Source organism: Cetorhinus maximus, chromosome 6 (assembly GCF_964194155.1).
Source record: "Cetorhinus maximus chromosome 6, sCetMax3.hap1.1, whole genome shotgun sequence".
Classification (NCBI taxonomy): Eukaryota; Metazoa; Chordata; class Chondrichthyes; order Lamniformes; family Cetorhinidae; genus Cetorhinus; species Cetorhinus maximus.
Window position 1 is genome coordinate 116033542 of NC_135884.1, and position 18824 is coordinate 116052365.

Below are 18824 nucleotides of genomic sequence, written 5' to 3' on the forward strand. Positions count from 1 at the left end.
TACTTTCTTATACTTTTTAACATCTCACCTTGTTAAGCCCCCTCGCCTTGCATTTAAAATGCTGGTTCTCTGCCATCCACTCACTACCGTGTCAGTTTTCTCAATGAGCTTTCTTAACAGAAAGCTTAACAGCTTTCCTCCCTCTATATCGAGAGGTTTCTCACCCCAGGTGATTTTAACAATTTCCTCCAATTGTCATGTTTTCTTCACCCTTAGTTCACTGCCCTCCTATCCTCACCCTCCGTGTAAATTCCTAACACTCATTCATGACCACTCATTCTTATCTATCTAATTGTAGCCAGAGAATAGACATTGATGGCTTCTTTTACCATTCCTGCACAGTTACCCCTGGTATCTACCAAGATTTATCCTTTGACCCCTCCAGTTTCTCATTTACAAGCTATCCCTTAATGACATCTGAAAACAATGTCAGTTTCCACATGTATGCTGATGACACTCAGCTGTACCTCACCACCATCTCTAAAAGCCTCCACCGTTTCTAAATGATCAGATTGCTTATCTGATATCCAGTACCGGATGAACAGAAATTTCCTCCAATTAAATATTTGGAAGACTGAAACTATCGTCTTCCATCACTGACACAAACTTTGCTCCTTCACCAATGATTCCATCCCTCTCCCTGGCAACTCTGAGGCTGAGCCAGACTGTTTGCAATCTGTCATATTTCATCCCAAAATGAGCTTTCATTCACATTCATGGTGCCACTAAGATTGCCTATTTCCACCTCTGTAGTGTTGTCTGTCTCTGCCTCTGCGCTTCTGTTGCTGAAACCCTCATCCGCATCATTGTTCCCTCTAGATTAGACTATTCCAATAGTCCTGGCTGGCCTTGCACATTCTGCCCTCTTTGGTCATGTAAACTCTGCTGAAGTGACCTAACTTGTGCCAAACACCTTTTACTCATCAGCGCTCTGCTCACTGAACTGCACTGACTCCCAGTTCAATAATACCTCTCTTTTCAAAATTCTCATCCTCATTTTCAAACCCCTCCCATGGCTTTGTCCCTCTCTATCTCATCTCCAGCCCTACAATCATCCATGATAATGGCGCTCCTCTAATTTTGGTCTCTTGTGCATTCCCCATTTTAATCACTGCACCAATGGTACTGTGCCTTCAGCTGAATAAGTCCTAAAATATGAAACTCCCTCTCTAAACCTCTCATCCACTACCCCGTTTTCCTCCTTTTAGGACTCTCCTTTAAAATCGATGTTTTGTCCAAGATTTTGGTGATCAGTCCAGACGTCTCCTTGGTGTCATATTTTGTTCTACAATGCACCTTGGGATGTTTTGTTTTAAAGATACTTTATAAATATGTTTATATAGAAGATGTTTAGATAAATTAAGTCTTGTTTTATGACGAGCAATGTCACAGGAGCTTGATTTTTAATTCATACTGTTTGTGTGGTACAGTATGATGTTTCAATGTTATAGTGAATAAAATGTCAGTCATTATAAAGATAAAGTAAACTTTTATGACAATGTTAATGCCATTGTGAAACCTATCTATACACAACTCATCACAGCTGCTGTAATATGAATATAATTAAATACAATAATTTACTGAGGAAAAGAGTGAGTCTGTACTATTCCAAGCAGCTGTCACAGACTTCACTCAGTTTTAGTTCTGCCAGGACCAGTTGGCTCTAGACCTCATTACAGCCTTGGTCCAAACATGGTAAAAGAACTGAATTCCAGCAGTGAGAGGTGAGTGTGGTCACACTTGTGGCATCAAGGTGCCATTTGACTGAATAAGGCTTCAAGGAGCTGAGTGAAAATGAAGCCTATGGGAAACTGGGAAGCCTCTCCACTGGTTAGTCACACCAGGCATAAAGGGAGATGATGGTGGTTCTTGGAGGCCTTTTAACCTGAGCCTCAGGCTGTTGCTGCTGCAGTTCATCAGGACAGTGTCCTAGCCTTAAACATCAGCTACTTGATCAATGACCATCCCTTCGTCATAAGGTCAGGAATGGGGATGTGCACTGACGATTGCGCAGTGTTCATCGTATTTGTGACTCATCAGATTATGAAGCAGTCCATACCAGCATACAATAAGACCTGGACAGCATTCGAGCTTTGACTGATAAATGGCAAGTAACATTTGTGCATCAAGTGCTAAGTAATGACCATCGCCATCAAGAGAGAATCTAACCATCTCCCAATGACACTCAGTGGCATTACCATTGCTGAATATCCCATTGCCAACAACCTGTGAGTTACCATTGGCCAGAAATTTAACTGGGCTAGTCACAAAAATACTGTGGCTATGAGAGCAGGTCAGAGGCTGGGAATTCTGCAATGAGCAACTTGCCATTTGACACCCTAAGCCTATCCAGCAGCATAATGGAATGCTCCCCACTTGCCTGGATGAGAGTAGTTCCAACAACACTCAAGATGCTCCACATCATCCAGCGCAAAGCAGTCTGCATGATTGGCACCTTGAGCATTCACTTCCCCTACCATTAGTGCATTGTGGCATAAGTATGTACCATCTACAAGATGTACTGTAGCATCTCACCAAGATTCCTTCTAAGCCCACACCTCTACCACCTAGAAGAGCAATGTTAGGTGCATCTAAACATCACCATGAGCAAGTTCCCACTATGTCACACACCATCCTGACTTCAAGCTTGCTGTTCCTTCTGTATCCCAGGGTCAAATTCCTGGAACTCCTCCCCTTAGTTATATTTACACGACATGGATTGTAGTGGGTTGAAAAGGTGGCTCAGCAACACCTTCTGGAGGTCAATTAGGGCTGGGCAATTAATTCTGGCCTTGTCAGCGATGCTCACATCCCATGAATGAATAATGAAATCTGTTGGTCCAGGAGGGCATGACATGCCGTTGGTTCTCAACATCAGTGTAGCGCTAAATTTTTGTGCAGCTCTTCTTTCAGGTTGGCTGGGGAGCTTAGTCACATCTTGGCTGAGGTTCACAATCACATGAAGCTTGCACTCATTTTACCATAAGTGAGCAATGCATCACCTTCCCCACTGAATTTTGCAGTCAACAGGACAGCTTGTGAATTTGCAGTAATTGCTGACTTTCTACATGTGTAAGACATGATTGATTGCACACACATTTCTATTGGCACTGGAGTACGAGCCAGCAATATTTTTAAATGGGACAGGATGCAACACTATCAGTCTACAATTAATACCTAATTACAGAAACATCATACAGCTCTGTTTTTGCAAGATACCTGGGGAGCCAGCACAAATGATTTTATGCTCTGTCAATGTAGCATTCCCTATTTGTTATTTGATCCTGTGAGGATTATCTGAGGCTGATTGTCTTATGGAGCCCCACCATACCCAAATAGAAAAGTTTTTTATCAAAGTTGGGATGCAACTGAGATCCTTAGAGTGCACAATAGGACTGTTCAAGCAGATATTTGGACTACTTTGTGGTGGGGGTGGTGGTGTCCCGTTCCCTACACTGTGCCCCAGATTGAGTCATGTGGAGTTATAGTCTGTATATTGAAAGTCATGCTCCCATCATGCATCCAGAGAAGTCGAGGACCAGCTCATAGCTGAGAACGCGACACAAAGCTACTCTGCGTAACTATTATGTTCTTTTCTGCTCCCTTCATCCACCATGGAAGAACATTCAAACTATTGAGGCAACTTCTAATGACATTCTTACATTGTAAACTCCGGAAGCTATCATTAAATGGCACTGTGGATCAAAGTGCCAAATTTGCAGAAGGTGACTTATTAAATACAAAACAAGAAATGCCTCCTATTAATTTCCCACCCAGGTTATCATCCCATAGTGCTTTCCATCAAATAAGGTTCAGAAATAGAGGAACCTGGGGATTCATGTGCTATATAACATATAGAGAGAGATATTGGGTACAAAAGAAGTGAAGTTATGTTGAACCTTTATAAAGCTCTGTTAGGCTACAAATATATAATTGTGTTGAATTCTGGTCACTAAGGAAGGTTGTGCGTATCCTTGAAAACTTCTATTACATTTTATTGCAAATCATAGGCTCTTCAGATTGTTTATACATGGCTTATCATTTTGCAATGGAACTGTGATGTGCCTTGTACATGGTGTTATTGTAATGTAAAAAGAGACAATTTGATAGTCTTTCAGTCTTAGTTGGATTATCTCCATAGCATCAAGTTTGATCGGAAGCAATATGATAGTGTTACCCTCCACAGTATCATTGTCTTTATTATTTTAATTAATTTATTTGAACACTGGGACATATTAAATAACATTGCCTTGCTTTTTCTCAGCTTGTGCTGACAAGTGTCACTTTTTTGTTGAACAATTTTTAAATTTTGGAAAAGAAAAGTTGAGATAAAGTCTTGATAGAATTGAAGGCTTGAACTTTATCATTTCCATGAATATATATTTAATTATAAACATTCACTCAATTTTATACATCAGGCAATCAAATCACCAAATAACATGTCAGTGGAAACCATGTGGGAGTTGACATCAGCACAGCCTCTCAAGTAGCTTTTTGTAATTAGACTGTGAATAGACTGATGAATATACATTAGTTCAACATTAGTTTAAGATTCTGAAAGTGGAACAGCATCAATATCAGCTCAATTAATTGGCTTCATTTTATTCATGAGGTTTGAATCATAGAGAATTAGAGGTGGGTAAATGTTCTGCAGTTTTACTTGATTAATTTTGAGGAAGACAGAGTATTGTACAGAACTTTTCCTCAGCAATTGGAGAAGTGGGGTTAGATTTTCTGTAGGGTAGATTTTACATAGCTTATAGAGGGAACTGTATTATTTAATGGCCTTTTATTGGTCCATGTTTTTATTGTGGAGGCATTTTAGTTAAAATAGCATTTTTGAAGACCTGAATCTATGTCTTGGGTCAAATGTTGCATTTGGATACTGAGTCCTCATCAGTTACTGAATATAATCTTCCTGCAGTGGACTCTAATTGGAAACGGAAAGAAAGGACTTGCATTTGTATCGCACTTTTCAAAATCTCAATGTTCCAAACTGCTTTATAGACACCTAAGTATTTTTGAAATGTAGCCACGATGGTATGTAGAGAAACAGAGTTGCACAAACAGTAATGAGAAACAGGATCAGATCACTGTTTTTGTGATGTTGGTTGAGGGATAATGTTAGTCACGAACTCTTCAGTTATTCAAATACTTCCATGCAATCTTCTCATGTCGGTCTGACTTTTTTTTTAGTCGCTCATGGGATGTGGGCGTTGCTGGCTAGATCAGCATTTGTTGACATCCCTAATTGCCCTAAGAGTGTTGGTGAGCTGCCTTCTTGAACTGCTGCGGTCCATGTGTTGTAGGAACACCCACAGTGCTGTTAGGAAGGAAGTTGCAGGATTTTGACCACTTGGACAATGGTCTCTCAGTTTAACGTCCCATCCAAAAGACAACACCTTCAACAATGCTGCTGTCCCTCAGTACTGCATAGAAGTGTCAACTTATATTATGCGCTCAAGTCTCTGGAGTTGGATTTGAACCTTTGACCCTCTGACTCAGAGTTCTACTGCTCGACTGAGGCTGGCACCTGATTTACGAGAATAAAGTGAACTTTAAATTTTAGATTTCTAAAGTACCTAAAATTAATATTGTCATTTATAACTTTGGGATGCAGAAAGGATGGTAGTAGAAGCCTTGGGTATGAAACCGATTCCCTACTCAGTTTCTCTCTTCTGAAGACAAGATTCTTACTGGGTTATTTCAATGGATGGCATTGGCTTCTACTAACATACCCTAATGCCAGTTTTCAAATGTGTGGTGCAATTATTGATTCTTTCCAGGATACTTGACATTGAGAGCCATCACCACCAAGTCCGATCCTGTCCTCAGCTGAAGTCTGCATGTAAGAATTTTTTAGTATAGGGTCACTGACAGTGACCACAAACAGGGGTAGGATTTTTAGGCCCCATGGGGACAAGTGTATAGGTGGGTAAGCATGAAAATTAGTGCTACCCTGCAGGCAGTGCGCCAATTTGCTGGCATCATCCTGCCCCAGGGCATTTTCTCAGAAGTGACGGGGAGAATATGACTACCTGCCCACAAGTGGTGGGTAGCCAATTAAGGGTGTTTAAAGACCAATTGTGGCCTATTATTAGAGGTTGACTGTAATTTTCTAATCAGCATCCAGGCCCTCCAAGGTGGTGGGAAGTAGGCCAGCTGCCTGGAGGTGACCACCTGGTGTCAGACCAGTGCTCCAGGAAAGCTTTGAGCTCCTCTGCACCTGCCTAGCCACAGCTGTGACCGCAATGGGGTTTCCCCTTGCACAATGGTAGTCCGGCAGCTGAAGACACTATTTTATTTCAAAGTTGGAGAGAGGGCAACTGTCTTAGCTGAACTACAGGCTATTGCTTCTTCTGAGCCCTCCAGTTTAAAGAGCCCATCCCCCGTCATTAATTGGCCAATTCAGGGAAAATCATGGCTGGTGACTCTTTCAGCTGTGGCTCAGTCCATAGCACCCTCGCCTTTGAATCAGAGGGTTGTGGGTTCATGTCCCACTCCCGGAAACCAAGAACTGCGATTGTACTTGAAAGAGTTGCAATCTGTGACTGTTGATAACTCGAAAGAGTTTCCCCACAGATTGTGGGTTTTGACTTGCATTTGACTTTGAGGTCAAGAACCTAACTCAAAATTCTACCCAGGAAGTATAGCTAATTGCTAAGGTGTGTGGTGATGGACACTGGATAATTTTTATATTAATATGTAACAATGTCAATCATACTAAAAAGAGCATTTTGATTTTCTTTAGATACGATTAGTCTTGGATTTCCCAGAGCCTACTTCCCAATTTTTTTTGATAGTCCCTTAGCAGAAACAGCAGCGGTGAGCAGAGAAAGGTTGCAGTTTGCCAAGACCTGCATCCTTGTTGGCATTTACATTGTAGAATGTGAAGAAGGGACAGGAATATGGAAGTAGCCTGCACCACACAATTTTGTCTGTTTTCCTTCACTATCCTGCCTGATTTTTGAGGACAGTGGAGGCAAATAGAGCAGAGGGAGTCCAGAACCAAGAAATATACTGGCATCTCCCATGAGTGATGTCACAAAGCAGCGGTTTTCTGGCCTGCAGTCTGCCATGGAGTTTGTGGCATAGTGAAGATCTCAAATTACACAGACCATAGGCGTTGTAGGGACATCGCTCATAAATGCCCCCATGACATTTTTTAGGTCTACTCTTTGTTACCAGTTGCTACATAGTTTACCGAAAAGCAGATCAAGTCTAAAATTGGAATTTCAATACAATCTTGGAATATTTCAGTTCAAGAGAGCAGAAACTTAGGCCCAGAACTTCCCTTCCCCCAGGGGGGGAGGGTGGATTCATACCCCAGAGGTACCCCAGAAGATGCACCAGGGAAGCCCCCAGACGTACATGCACAAGGATTACATGGGAATTGCCTGGGAAGTTTCAATTTCCGACAGACAATTATCCTGCACCTGGAACCATACGATTTAAGTCAGGGACTTCGGACGGTTCCAACTCTCTTAGCAGAATAGCTATTCAAGGAAAATTAGAAAGATTAAAACCACTTCTAACTTCTGGGTAACTATAGTATGACTGCCCCTCCTGACAATCTCCCAACTACCGTCTCACCCTCCCAACTACCTGACAACCCCCCGATGTCCCCATTTCCCCAACTAACCCCACCCCATGACTATCCTATCGATTCTCCAACTACCCCCCCTGTTCCCTCCCCAACTACTATCATCCTACCTTCCCGAACCCCTGACTAACCCCCACATCCCTTCTGACCATCTGGCCCCCACTCCCTTGACCACCTGACACCAGCATGAACACTCGACACCCCTACCCCTCCTCAAACACCCACCCTACATCCTACCTAGTGCTGTAAAAAGTGGCCGTAGCTTCATTCCCCCTGATGCTGCTGCCCTGCACTGGAAGGAGTCTGGAGCTGTTGGACTGTACATTTCTCACCAAGCCTGGGACAGAAGATCGGGTAAGAAATGTGCAGCACCCGATGATGATTTCCACTTCATGGAGGCTCTGGGCCTTAATTTTATTTGCTGGGGAAACCTACATAAATCACTGAGCTAAGTAGCAATTAAAATTTAATTCTACCTACATGAGATCTGTTGAATTAATATTTTGAGGCACTACACCAAGGGCTGGATTTTATGGCCCCATGTCAGGCGTGTCTTCGGCATGGAGGGGCACATAAAATACAAAGGGTGGCAAGCCCTGCTCACCCCTGAGCTGTCCCCTATATTATGGCAGGTGGAAGACCGCAAGATCAGCAGTCACCCGCCATTTCTACAATGATTAAGGGTAAATTGAGCTTGCAAACAAACAATTGAGCCAGATAGTGCACTACCCACGCCATAAAACAGTTGGCATAGGCAGGCTAGCGGGAGTGGGCAGGCTGTTTTTTAAAAAAAAATTGTAAAGGAAGTGAGTACAGAATTTGGGTGGGAACAGAGTTGTGCATCAGGGACAATCTCCAAGATGTTACCCCCACCCTCCTCACCTCCAACCCGCCCCCCCAACGACCCACCAGGCTGCACAATCCCTTCCTGTCCAAGACTCCTGATGTCCAGATGTGATGGCTGTCTTCTTGGTGTACTTCCTTTTAGTCCCAGCAGTGCCCACTACTCAGTTTTGGCACTGATGAGACCGCTAGAGCTCACTGAGTGGCAGAGGTCCCACTCTCAGCCTGTTTAGCCCGCCGGCAATGCATTATGGCTGCTGGGAAGTCTTCTTTTAGGTGCATTGGTTGCTGGCCAACTCTTGCAACGGAAGTGGGGGAGTGGGACAAGCAATACATCCCCACCATGTGAAATTCAGCCCCAAGTTACAAAAAAAGAATCCTGGCAGACTGCTAACAAATGTTCAATTAAATAGGTTGGAGAAGCACGTAGTGGCAATTGTTAATCGATTGCCTGCTCTGATTTAAATCATCCATTCAGTCAGAATGTGTTGAGAGTGACTGCAATAGCAGGAAACATTATTCATTGATCTCTGGTATTAGATGCATTATACGTTTGAGCCTTCGGTGCCAGAAATAAAGAACAATTCATTTGTTATTTCCACAAATGTTCATTGACCTGCTGAATGTTTCCAGCATTTTCTGTTTTTGATTCAGTTTTCCAGGATATGCATATTCTTGTTTCCAGGAATCCAAGGTTATTCTTACTTTTTAAAAAATGAAGTAAAATCTGAGAATAAATTGTGAAATAAAGGATGACAGATGACACATGGTGCACAACAAATGGTCTCTCATTACTACCTGAAACAGGATCCCTAATCTAAGGGTGGAGACTGCAATTTTGTCTGCCTGAATTGTACATGGTTGAGTCAGATTGGATCAGTGAACGGATGAATGACCCAACCTGCTTGACCCAAATAGTTATCTAGTACACAAATCCACACAGATTGGTAGCTTTTATATTTTTGTAATGTGGATTTAAGAGATTTATCATTTAAATGTGTGTCACTGTTTTAGCTTCTCACCCGTATGGTAAGAATTAAGAATTTTTTTTCCATCAAGTTGGGTTATTAACCATCTCTTCCCTTGTGACATAGAGTCATGGTGTTTTACAGCACGGAAAGAGGCCCTTCAGCCCATCATGTCTGCGCCAGTCATCAAGCCCCAATCTACTCTAATCCCATTTTCCAGCACTTGGCCCATAGCCTTGTATGCTATGGTGGTTCAAGTGTCCACCTATGTTTAATAAAAAGCAATATCATCCCAATAATCTGTTTACGCATCATTCAGCTATTTGGACCAGTTATTCTAATGTCTATATTGCTTTAAAACTCAGTTAATCCTCACATCATTATTGCCAAGGCAGCATAATGAAGTGCAAAGGCCCATTAATTGTTTCCAATGTGTATTCAATTACCTACCAATTAACCAACAAATGTATTGCTCTACTTAAAATGGAAAATAACACATTATTGTAATGCCAATAACTGAACAGATTTTTCACTGCATCGTCATTATTTTCTGCACCACCAGCTAAAATGAAAATCTAACCTTTATATCAGAATGACCATGTATATTTAACCAAATATCTACTAAGTTAAGTTCAGTCAGTTTCCTGGTAGACTGATTTGGCCGATGTCAAATTAGAGAATATTGAGGAATCCGACACAAAGGATTAATCAAGAACTGTTGGCACGTATTTGTTAAGGGAAGGGCATGTCTGACTAACTTGATTGACTCTTTTGAGGAGGATTGAAAGATACTGTGTTCATTGTGATCTGCATAGATTTTAGCAAGGCTTTTGATAAGGTCCTACATGGCAGACTGGTCAGAAAAGTAAAATCCCATGGGATCCAAGGGAAGGTGGCAAATTGGATCAAAAATTGACTTAGTGGCAGGAAGCAAGGGCAATGGCCGACGGGTGCTTTTATGACTGAAAGGCTGTTTTCAGTGGGGTTCTGCATGGCTCAATAATTAGGTCCCCTGATTTTTGTGGTATATATCAATAACTTGACAAGGTCCCACTGGGAGACTTATAAAGATGGCAAATGCACATGGGATACAGGGTAATTTGATAAGGTGGATTCAAAATTGGCTTAGTTGTAAGAGACAGGGTGATGACAGAAGGATGCTTTAGTGACTGGAAGCCAGTGTCCAATGGTGTACCACAGGGATCTGTGCTGGGTCCCCTATTATTCGTCATTTATATAAATGACATAGATGACTATTTGGGGGGTAGGATTAGTAAGTTTGCAGATGACACAAAGATTGGCCGGGTGGTTAACAGTGAGGTTGAGTGTCTTGGGCTACAGGAAGATATGGATGGGATGGTCAAATGGGCAGATAAGTGGCAGATGGAATTTAACCCTGAAAAGTGTGAGGTGATACATTTTGGAAGAAGTAATTTGACAAGGAAGTATTCAATGAACGGCATGACACTAGGAAGTTCTGAGGAACAAAGGGACCTTGGCGTGTGTGTTCATAGATCTCTGAAGATGGAGGGGCATGTTAGTGGGATAGTGAAAAAGGCATATGGGACACTTGCCTTTATCAATCAAGATTACAAAAGTAGGGAGGTCATGTTGGAGTTGTATAGAACCTTGGTGAGGCCACAGCTGGAGTACTGTGTGCAGTTCTGGTCGCCACATTATAGGAAAGATGTGATTGCACTGGATGGGGTGCAGAGGAGATTCACCAGGATGTTGCCTGGGATGAAACATTTAAGTTAGGAAGAGAGGTTGGATAGACTTAGGTTGTTTTCATTGGAGCAGAGAAGACTGAGGGGCGACCTGATTGAGGTGTACAAGATTATGAGGGGCATGGACAGGGTGAACAGGGAGCAGTTGTTCCCCTTAGTTGAAGGGTCAGTCACAAGGGGACATAAGTTCAAGGTGAGGGACAGGAGGTTTAGCGGGGATGTGAGGAAAAACCTTTTTACCCAGAGGGTGGTGATGGTCTGGGAGGATGGTGGAGGCGGGTTGCCTCACATCCTTTAAAAAGTACCTGGATGAGCACTTGGCACGTTGGCTATGGGCCAAGTGCTGGTAAATGGGATTAGGTAGGTAGGTCAGGTGTTTCTCACGTGTTGGTGCAGACTCGATGGGCCGAATGGCCTCTTCTGCACTCTGTGATTTTGTGATTCAGTGACTTAGCCTAACTGTAGGGGGCATGATTAAGAAGCTTGCAGGTAATATAAAAATTATTTCTGTGGTTGATAGTGAGAATGAAAGCAGTAGACTGCATGAAAATGTCATTAGACTGGTCAGGTGGGCAAAAAAATGGTAAATGGAATTCAATCCCAGAATTGTGAGGTAACGCATTTGGATAGGGAAAACAAGACAAGAAAATAAACAATAGACGGTGGGGTACTGAGAGGTGTACAGACATTAGAGTGTATGTTCACCGATCCCTGAAGATGGCGGGAAAGGATAAAAAGGCATATGGGATACTTTCCTTTATTAGATGAGGTATAGAATATAAGAGCAGGGAGGTTATGCTGGAACTGTATAAAATACTAGTTTGGTCACAGTTACAAAACTGTATACAGTTTTGATTACCAAATTACAGGAAAGACGTGATCGCACTAGAGGAGTATTGGGGAGATTTACAAATATGTTGCTTTGTCTGGCAAAATTTTAGCTATAAGGAAAGTTTAAAATATAGAAAGAAGCTCCACAACAGTTACAGAAAATATAGATTGAAGATTTTTTAAATCTTTAAATTATTGTTCTTGGGATATAGGTGACACTGTAGCAGAGCTGCATTTATTTCTCAACATAGTTGTTCTGAGAAGGTGGTGGTTGATCTTCTCATTGAACTCTTGCTGTGTTCCCTCAATGCTGTTAAGTAGGGAATTCCAAGATATTGACCCAGCAACAATGAGAAATGGTGATATACCAAATCAAGATGGCATGTGAATTAGAGGTAAACTTGGAAGCGATGGTGTTCCGATGACATTGCCACTTCTGTTATAAGAACATAAAAAGTAGGAGAAGGCCATTTGACTCTTCATGCCTGCTCCACTATTCAAGAAGATTGTGGCTGATTTCCTATCTCTATTCCACCTTCTGAGACTATCCTCATATTCCTTAATTCCCTCAGTACCTGAAAATCCATCGACCTCTGCTTGAATGTACTCAATGACTGAACATCCATGGCTCTCTGGGGTTGGAAGTTCCAAAGATTCACAGCTCTTTGAGTGCAAAAGATTCTCTTCATCTGTGTCTTAAATGACCACTCCCTCATTCTGTAACTCTGACCCCGGGTTCTGGACTCCCAAGCCAGGGAAATATCCTCCCAACATCTACCCTAGGAATGTTATATGATTTAATGAGATCCCACCAAAGTGGTTAACTTTACACTTCTCCACATTCTATTCCATGTACTATGTTCTTCCCCACCCAATTAAACTGTTCTCCCCAGTCATAGAGGATATTGAGTGCAATGGCAGGGATGATGTCCAGTCAAATGCTTTGTCTTTGATGATGTCAAGTTTTCTGAGTGCTATGGTGGCTGCATTCATCCAGGTGAGTGGATTTAAATTAGGTTATCAATTGTATTTTATGACTTTATTACCTTGCATATATTCTTATTTAGGACAATGAAGTAGCCAAACATAAGATACAGTGTTAATCATAGAATGATCAAAGCCCAGTAGGAGGCCATTCGGCCCATTGTCTCCATCCGGCTTCCTGCAAGAACAGCTCAGCCAGTCCCACTCTCTTATAAAAACAAAAAACTGCGGATGCTGGAAATCCAAAACAAAAAACAGAAATACCTGGAAAAACTCAGCAGGTCTGGCAGCATCGGCGGAGAAGAACAAAGTTGACGTTTCGAGTCCTCATGACCCTTCAACAGAAGGGTCATGTTCTGTTGAAGGGTCATGAGGACTCGAAACGTCAACTTTGTTCTTCTCCGCTGATGCTGCCAGACCTGCTGAGTTTTTCCAGGTATTTCTGTTTTTGTTTTGGATTTCCAGCATCCGCAGTTTTTTGTTTTTATCTCTGTGTTTAATTGACTGCCACTTCTCTTCAAGAAATGCCTACCTTGAAGAAGTATTGCTCTTCTAGTCCCACTCTCTTGCCTGTTCTGCATCCCTGCAGATTTTTTCGCTTCAGATAGCCATGATTGAATTTGCCTCCACTACAGTCTCAGGCAGTGTATTCCAGAGCCTAACTTACTGCGTAACTCTCAACCTCTGCTTCTCTAAGGAAAAAAGCCCCAGCTTCTCTAATCTATCCATGTTAAGATCTGTCATCCATGGAGCCAATCTTGTAATTTTTTTTCTGCACCCTTTTCATTGCCTTCACATTCTTCCTAAGTTGTGGTGCCAAAAATTGTTCACAATATTCCTGTTGAAGCTGGACCAGTGTCTTATGAAGGTTCACCATAATATCCTTGCTTTTGTGCTTAATGCTTCAATTTATAAAACCCAGGATTCCACATGCCTTAACTAACCACTTTCTCAACCTGCCTTAATTGCCACCTTCAACAATTTGTGCACATATACCCTCTGGTCCCTCTGCTCCTGCATCCTCCTTAGAATTGCATCCTTTAATTTATATTGCCTCACCTAGTTTTTCTCCCAAAATATATCATTTCACAATTCTTTGCATTAAATTTCATCTGCTACATGTTCACCCAATCCACCAGCCTGCTTATGTCCTTTTGAAGTCTCTGTCCTCCTCACTGTTCACAATGTTTCTAAGTTTTGTGTCATCTGCAAGTTTTGAAATTATGCCCTGCACACCCAAATCTAGGCCATTAATATAAATCATTAAGTGATCCTAGTACCGATCCCTGAGCAACCCCACTATGTATCTTCCTCCAGTCTGAAAAACAAACTGTCACCACTACTCTCTGATTCCAGTCAATCAGCCAACTTTGTACCCATTCTTCTGCCAATCACCTTAAATTGGCAACCTCTGGTTCTCGATTCTTCTGCCAATGAGAACAGTTTCTCTCTAGATACTCTGTCTAGACCCCTCATGATTTTGAACAGCTCCATCAAATCAGGGAGAGTAAGGCTATAAAAGAAGTAGAGACAGCAAGGCTGAGTGGAGCTGTCAGAAAAAGCAAGCCTGTGAGTGGAGCAGTCAGAAAAAGCAAGCCTGTGAGTGGAGCAGTCAGAAAAAGCAAGCCTGTGAGTGGAGCAGGAGCACTGGTTTGGCCTCAAATGAAGTAGTGTGTCAATTCTGGGCACCACATTTTAAGAAGGATGTGAAGGCTTTAGTGGGGGAGCAGAAAAGATTTACGAGAATGGTTCCAATGATGAGGGACTACAGTAACATTGATAAATAAGTTCAAGCTGTCCTCCTTAGAGAAGAAAGGTTGAGAGGTAATTTGATAGGGGTAATCAAAAATATGAGAGATCTAGACAGAGTAGCTAGAGAGAAACTTTCCCATTGTTGGAAGGATCAAGAACCAGAAGATAACCATTTAAGGTAAATGGCAAAAGACCCAAAGGTGACATGAGGAAAAACATTTTTGTGCAGCAAGTGGTTAGGATCTGGAATGCACTGCCTAACATTGTTGTGGAGGCAGATTCAGTTGTGGATTTCAAAGGAAATTTGATAAGCATCTAAAGAGAAAAAAATGCAGGACCATGGGAAAGGGCAGGGAGTGAGACTAGCTGAGTTCTTGCAGAGAACAGGCACAATTATGACAGGCCAAATGGCTCCCTTATGTGCTGTAACCATTCCATGATTCAATGCCCAAATATTCTTCAAGGACAAATGTTACTGTGTGCACAGGTAAATGAGCTCTTCTATATTCTACATAAAGATAAAAACAAAAAACTACTGCGGATGCTGGAAATCCAAAACAAAAAAAGAATTACCTGGAAAAACTAATAGGGTCACGAGGACTCGAAACGTCAACTCTTTTCTTCTCCGCCGATGCTGCCAGACCTGCTGAATTTTTCCAGGTAATTCTGTTTATGTCTTCTATATTCTATACCGCCAAGGATGTATTTACAGGAAGAGCTGGCAGTGATGATAACAACACAGACACTTCTACCAAGGATTTTTAAGCCTAGACTTAACTTTTCTCACTCCCTTCACAGAGTTGAGTGTCACTGGGAAGTACATTTATTGCCCATCGCTGGTTGACCTGGAGAGGGTAGTGGGATGAAGATGAAAATGGACGAGCAATGGTTCATTTTCAGTAACAACAAGATTTAATCATGAACCTCCCCACCCCCCCTCCCCTCAACAATCAAAAATAATTAACGAAATTGCTCCACCCTCTCTTAAACAGTATAAAATCCATCAGGTTTCTACCTCTCTTCAGCTCTGAACAACTCCAAACATTAAATCTGTTTCTCTCTCCACAGATGCTGCAGGACCTAAGTTTTTCCATCATGTCCTGTTTGTATTGCAGATTTCCAGCATCCGCAGTATTTTGCTTTTCAATTATTATTAATGAAAATCAAGTTATTTCTTACTCTCTCTTAATGAAATGACCCTTCAAATTATATGCTCGGGCTGTGCGACCTTTGCACTGACCGGGGGAGTGCTCTGAACTCCTCCTGGCAGAGGAGGGGGTGTGGGGGCGATGAGACTCCTCCTGGCCGAGGAGGGCGCTGTGACTCCGCTTGGCCGAGGGGGGGGTGCGCTGTGACACCGCCTGGCCGAGGAGGGGGAGGGGGAGGGGGGGGGGGGGGGCGCTGTGACTCCGCCTAGCCGAGGGGGGCGCTGCGACTCCGCCTGGCCGAGGGTGGGGGGGCGCTGCGACTCCGCCTGGCCGAGGGTGGGGTGGGTGGGTGGGGTGGCGCTGAGACTCCGCCTGGCCAAGGGAGGGTGCTGTGACTCCGCCTGGCCGAGGAAGGCGCTGCGACTCCGCCTGGCCGAGGGGGGCGCTGTGTTGCCGCTCCCTGTCACCTTGTTCAGCCGCTCGTTCAACCAATCAGGGGGAACAAGCGGCAGAATTTGAATCCGGAGCCTGGTGTAACCGCCGGGGACGGAGACAGCGGGAGAGGCTCAGCATCCGGATCAGGAAGCCTGCCCGGACACACAGGATGGCTGAGGTAGCAGCAGTGCCTGTGCTGGCCGCTGAAGGACTGGCGGACGCGATGGAGCCGGAGCCGGAGCCGGAGCCGGAGCTGCCAGCCGAGCTGACAGTGAGTGCAGGAGGTGAGTGAGTGAGGGGATGGGGAAGGAGAGAGGAGGGGAGTCCAGCTCCAGGCAGCGACTGACAACCGGCCAAATACCCGGCCCGCTTCTCTCGGGATATAATCTAACATCTGAAGAGGTTTTCAAAAAGTCCCAAAATGCATAAGCCTTAAATTTACAGGAAAGCTCATGAAGGTCTCCAGTGTTATCTCTGTTTAAGGTGGCAATTCTGGGATGAGTACCACAGTCATCAAATGGTGCTGTATTGTTTTAGATTTGTTCTTTTTGGTGACGTTGACATGTCCGTATTTTATTCCCCATAATTAGTAAGAATCATTGGGACGGCAATGGTGGGCTGGCTGGGTCGGATTCAGGTTCCCTTACCTGAAGACATCAATGAACCAGTTGGATGTTTAGAAAGGCTCCAGTAGATTCCCTTGTCAATTTATGGTGTCAGCTGGATTTATTGAATTCAATTTCACAACCTGCCTGGTAGGAGTTGAACTCTCAACAGCCAGGTGGTTGGAACATTACTACAAGCACTAGGAGACTATCTTCTGCAATAATAGCTATACGGGTACTATATATATGTATAAACAATGAAGCATTAGGTGCTTTGATGTATTTTTTTTTTCAAATGCAGTCTTCTGTTCTGGACAAAGCTCTCACTAACTGAATCTCTTAACAATTTCCTGCAGTGGACAGTGGTGAAGTTGACAACCCTAATGGCCATGTATCTACTTGTAAGTATCCAAACAGTGTGGCATCTCATGGATTATGGGCTGTGATATCTTGTCAGTTGATCTTGTAGGGTTCAATATCAGTTATCCTTCAGGAGCAATTATTATTCCCCGTCTGATTCTTTGCAGGTTCTGTGGGTAAATATCATTAGTACATCCATACTGTATCTAAAACTAATGGACATTTATTGTACATTAGTTACAACCAGTACATTTATTTCCAGTTGTCTAAGGAGCTATGCTTGGGAACAAATGCTATTTATTTTCTATATTAAATCCAGATCTCTTTCAAGATCAAGTGGAAAATAGAGACAATTGTGACAGTCCCAAGGAGAAAAGTCCTTCGCATCGAGGAACGGCCAAGTTTCCAGAAGTTATCGAGACAACCCAACTCACCTATTATGAGCGATACAGGGCCTACCAGGACTACATCTTGGGTTTGTTATTTCTATTAGAGTTCCTTAACTAAAAATTTTTTATAAGTAGTATAGACAGAAAATACTACTGTAATATAAATCCAGATCTTTAAAATGAAAAGTATAGATAATACAAATACAAGAAGTATTTAACTTTGACAATAGCAGCTAAAAGAGGAGGGGCATACAAGTGAGACTAGAGATGGAAGAATATTTTTCCTACAGAATAATTAATATGGAGAAACACTTAAGCCAGAATTTTCAGGGCCCTTTGGGAATGGGTTCCGGGCGGGGGTTGTCTTTTACATTGTTTCTGCCTTTTCTTGATGGTGATTGAAATGGCAGGAGGACTGCACATCCTGTAATGATAGGGAATTAATTGTCCAGTTGAGAACAATTTTACAGTGAATTTTACTAATGCCGCACAGAAACTACAGGGCTTCAGAGACTTGCCTGGTAAAAGGAAGCAGCAAGCAAGCAGGAGTTCAGTGCTGGATTCATCTGGCAGCCATTGAGAGAACCAGAATGGTATGCCAGGGAGGATAGAGCAGCGATGACAGCAGCATACAAAGCCAGGAGAGGGACGGCATGCCATCAGGGCAGTGGCACTTGAGCAGAAGGAACGGGCGGGGGGAAGGGGGCCGTTTGTATAAAAGGCCTTGCACACTGAGAGGCCACCTACCATTGGCCCCATCTCGGGCTTTGGGGCCCCTGTTGAGCAGTAGTGAGGGAGGGAGGTTCAGGCACAGACAGCAGGACATCAACCTCAGGACCAATAGCAGGGCCTGTCTTTGAATGGAGACGCAGGAGAAGGGTGCAGAGGGGCATGTGAACAACGTGCTGTGCACAAAAGAGGCTCCCCTCCAGAAAGGGTCTACCGTCCGAGACTCAACTACCTGCAGATGTTGGATTGGCAGTGCGCATGAAGACTGCACCTCTCCAAAGAGGCAGGCACTGTGTGCTTTGCTGCAGGAGATGGGAGTTCGCAACCATCATGTTGAACCTCTACACCACCGGACCATTCCAGGGATCCACTGGAGCTAGTGAGAGATCTTGCAGGTGCATTGATGCATCAAGGTGATCACCAGTGTCTTCTTAATGGAGGACCAGCGAG

At 43.2% G+C, this 18824-nt stretch overlaps 1 protein-coding gene across 2 annotated transcripts in view; it reads left to right on the top strand.

The window, feature by feature from the left end:
• The first annotated feature begins 16460 nt into the window (after positions 1–16460).
• Positions 16461–18824, top strand: part of shcbp1 (SHC SH2-domain binding protein 1) — a 55406-nt gene continuing 53042 nt past the window's right edge. The window contains exons 1-3 of one of the 2 annotated variants that reach the window (XM_078544356.1): positions 16461–16575; positions 17253–17297; positions 17576–17731. In XM_078544356.1, coding sequence (XP_078400482.1) covers positions 16461–16575; positions 17253–17297; positions 17576–17731 — 316 coding nt within the window. Of the gene's footprint in view, positions 16576–17252; positions 17433–17575; positions 17732–18824 lie in introns of those variants that run through there. The other variant, XM_078544355.1, reaches the window with a different exon arrangement.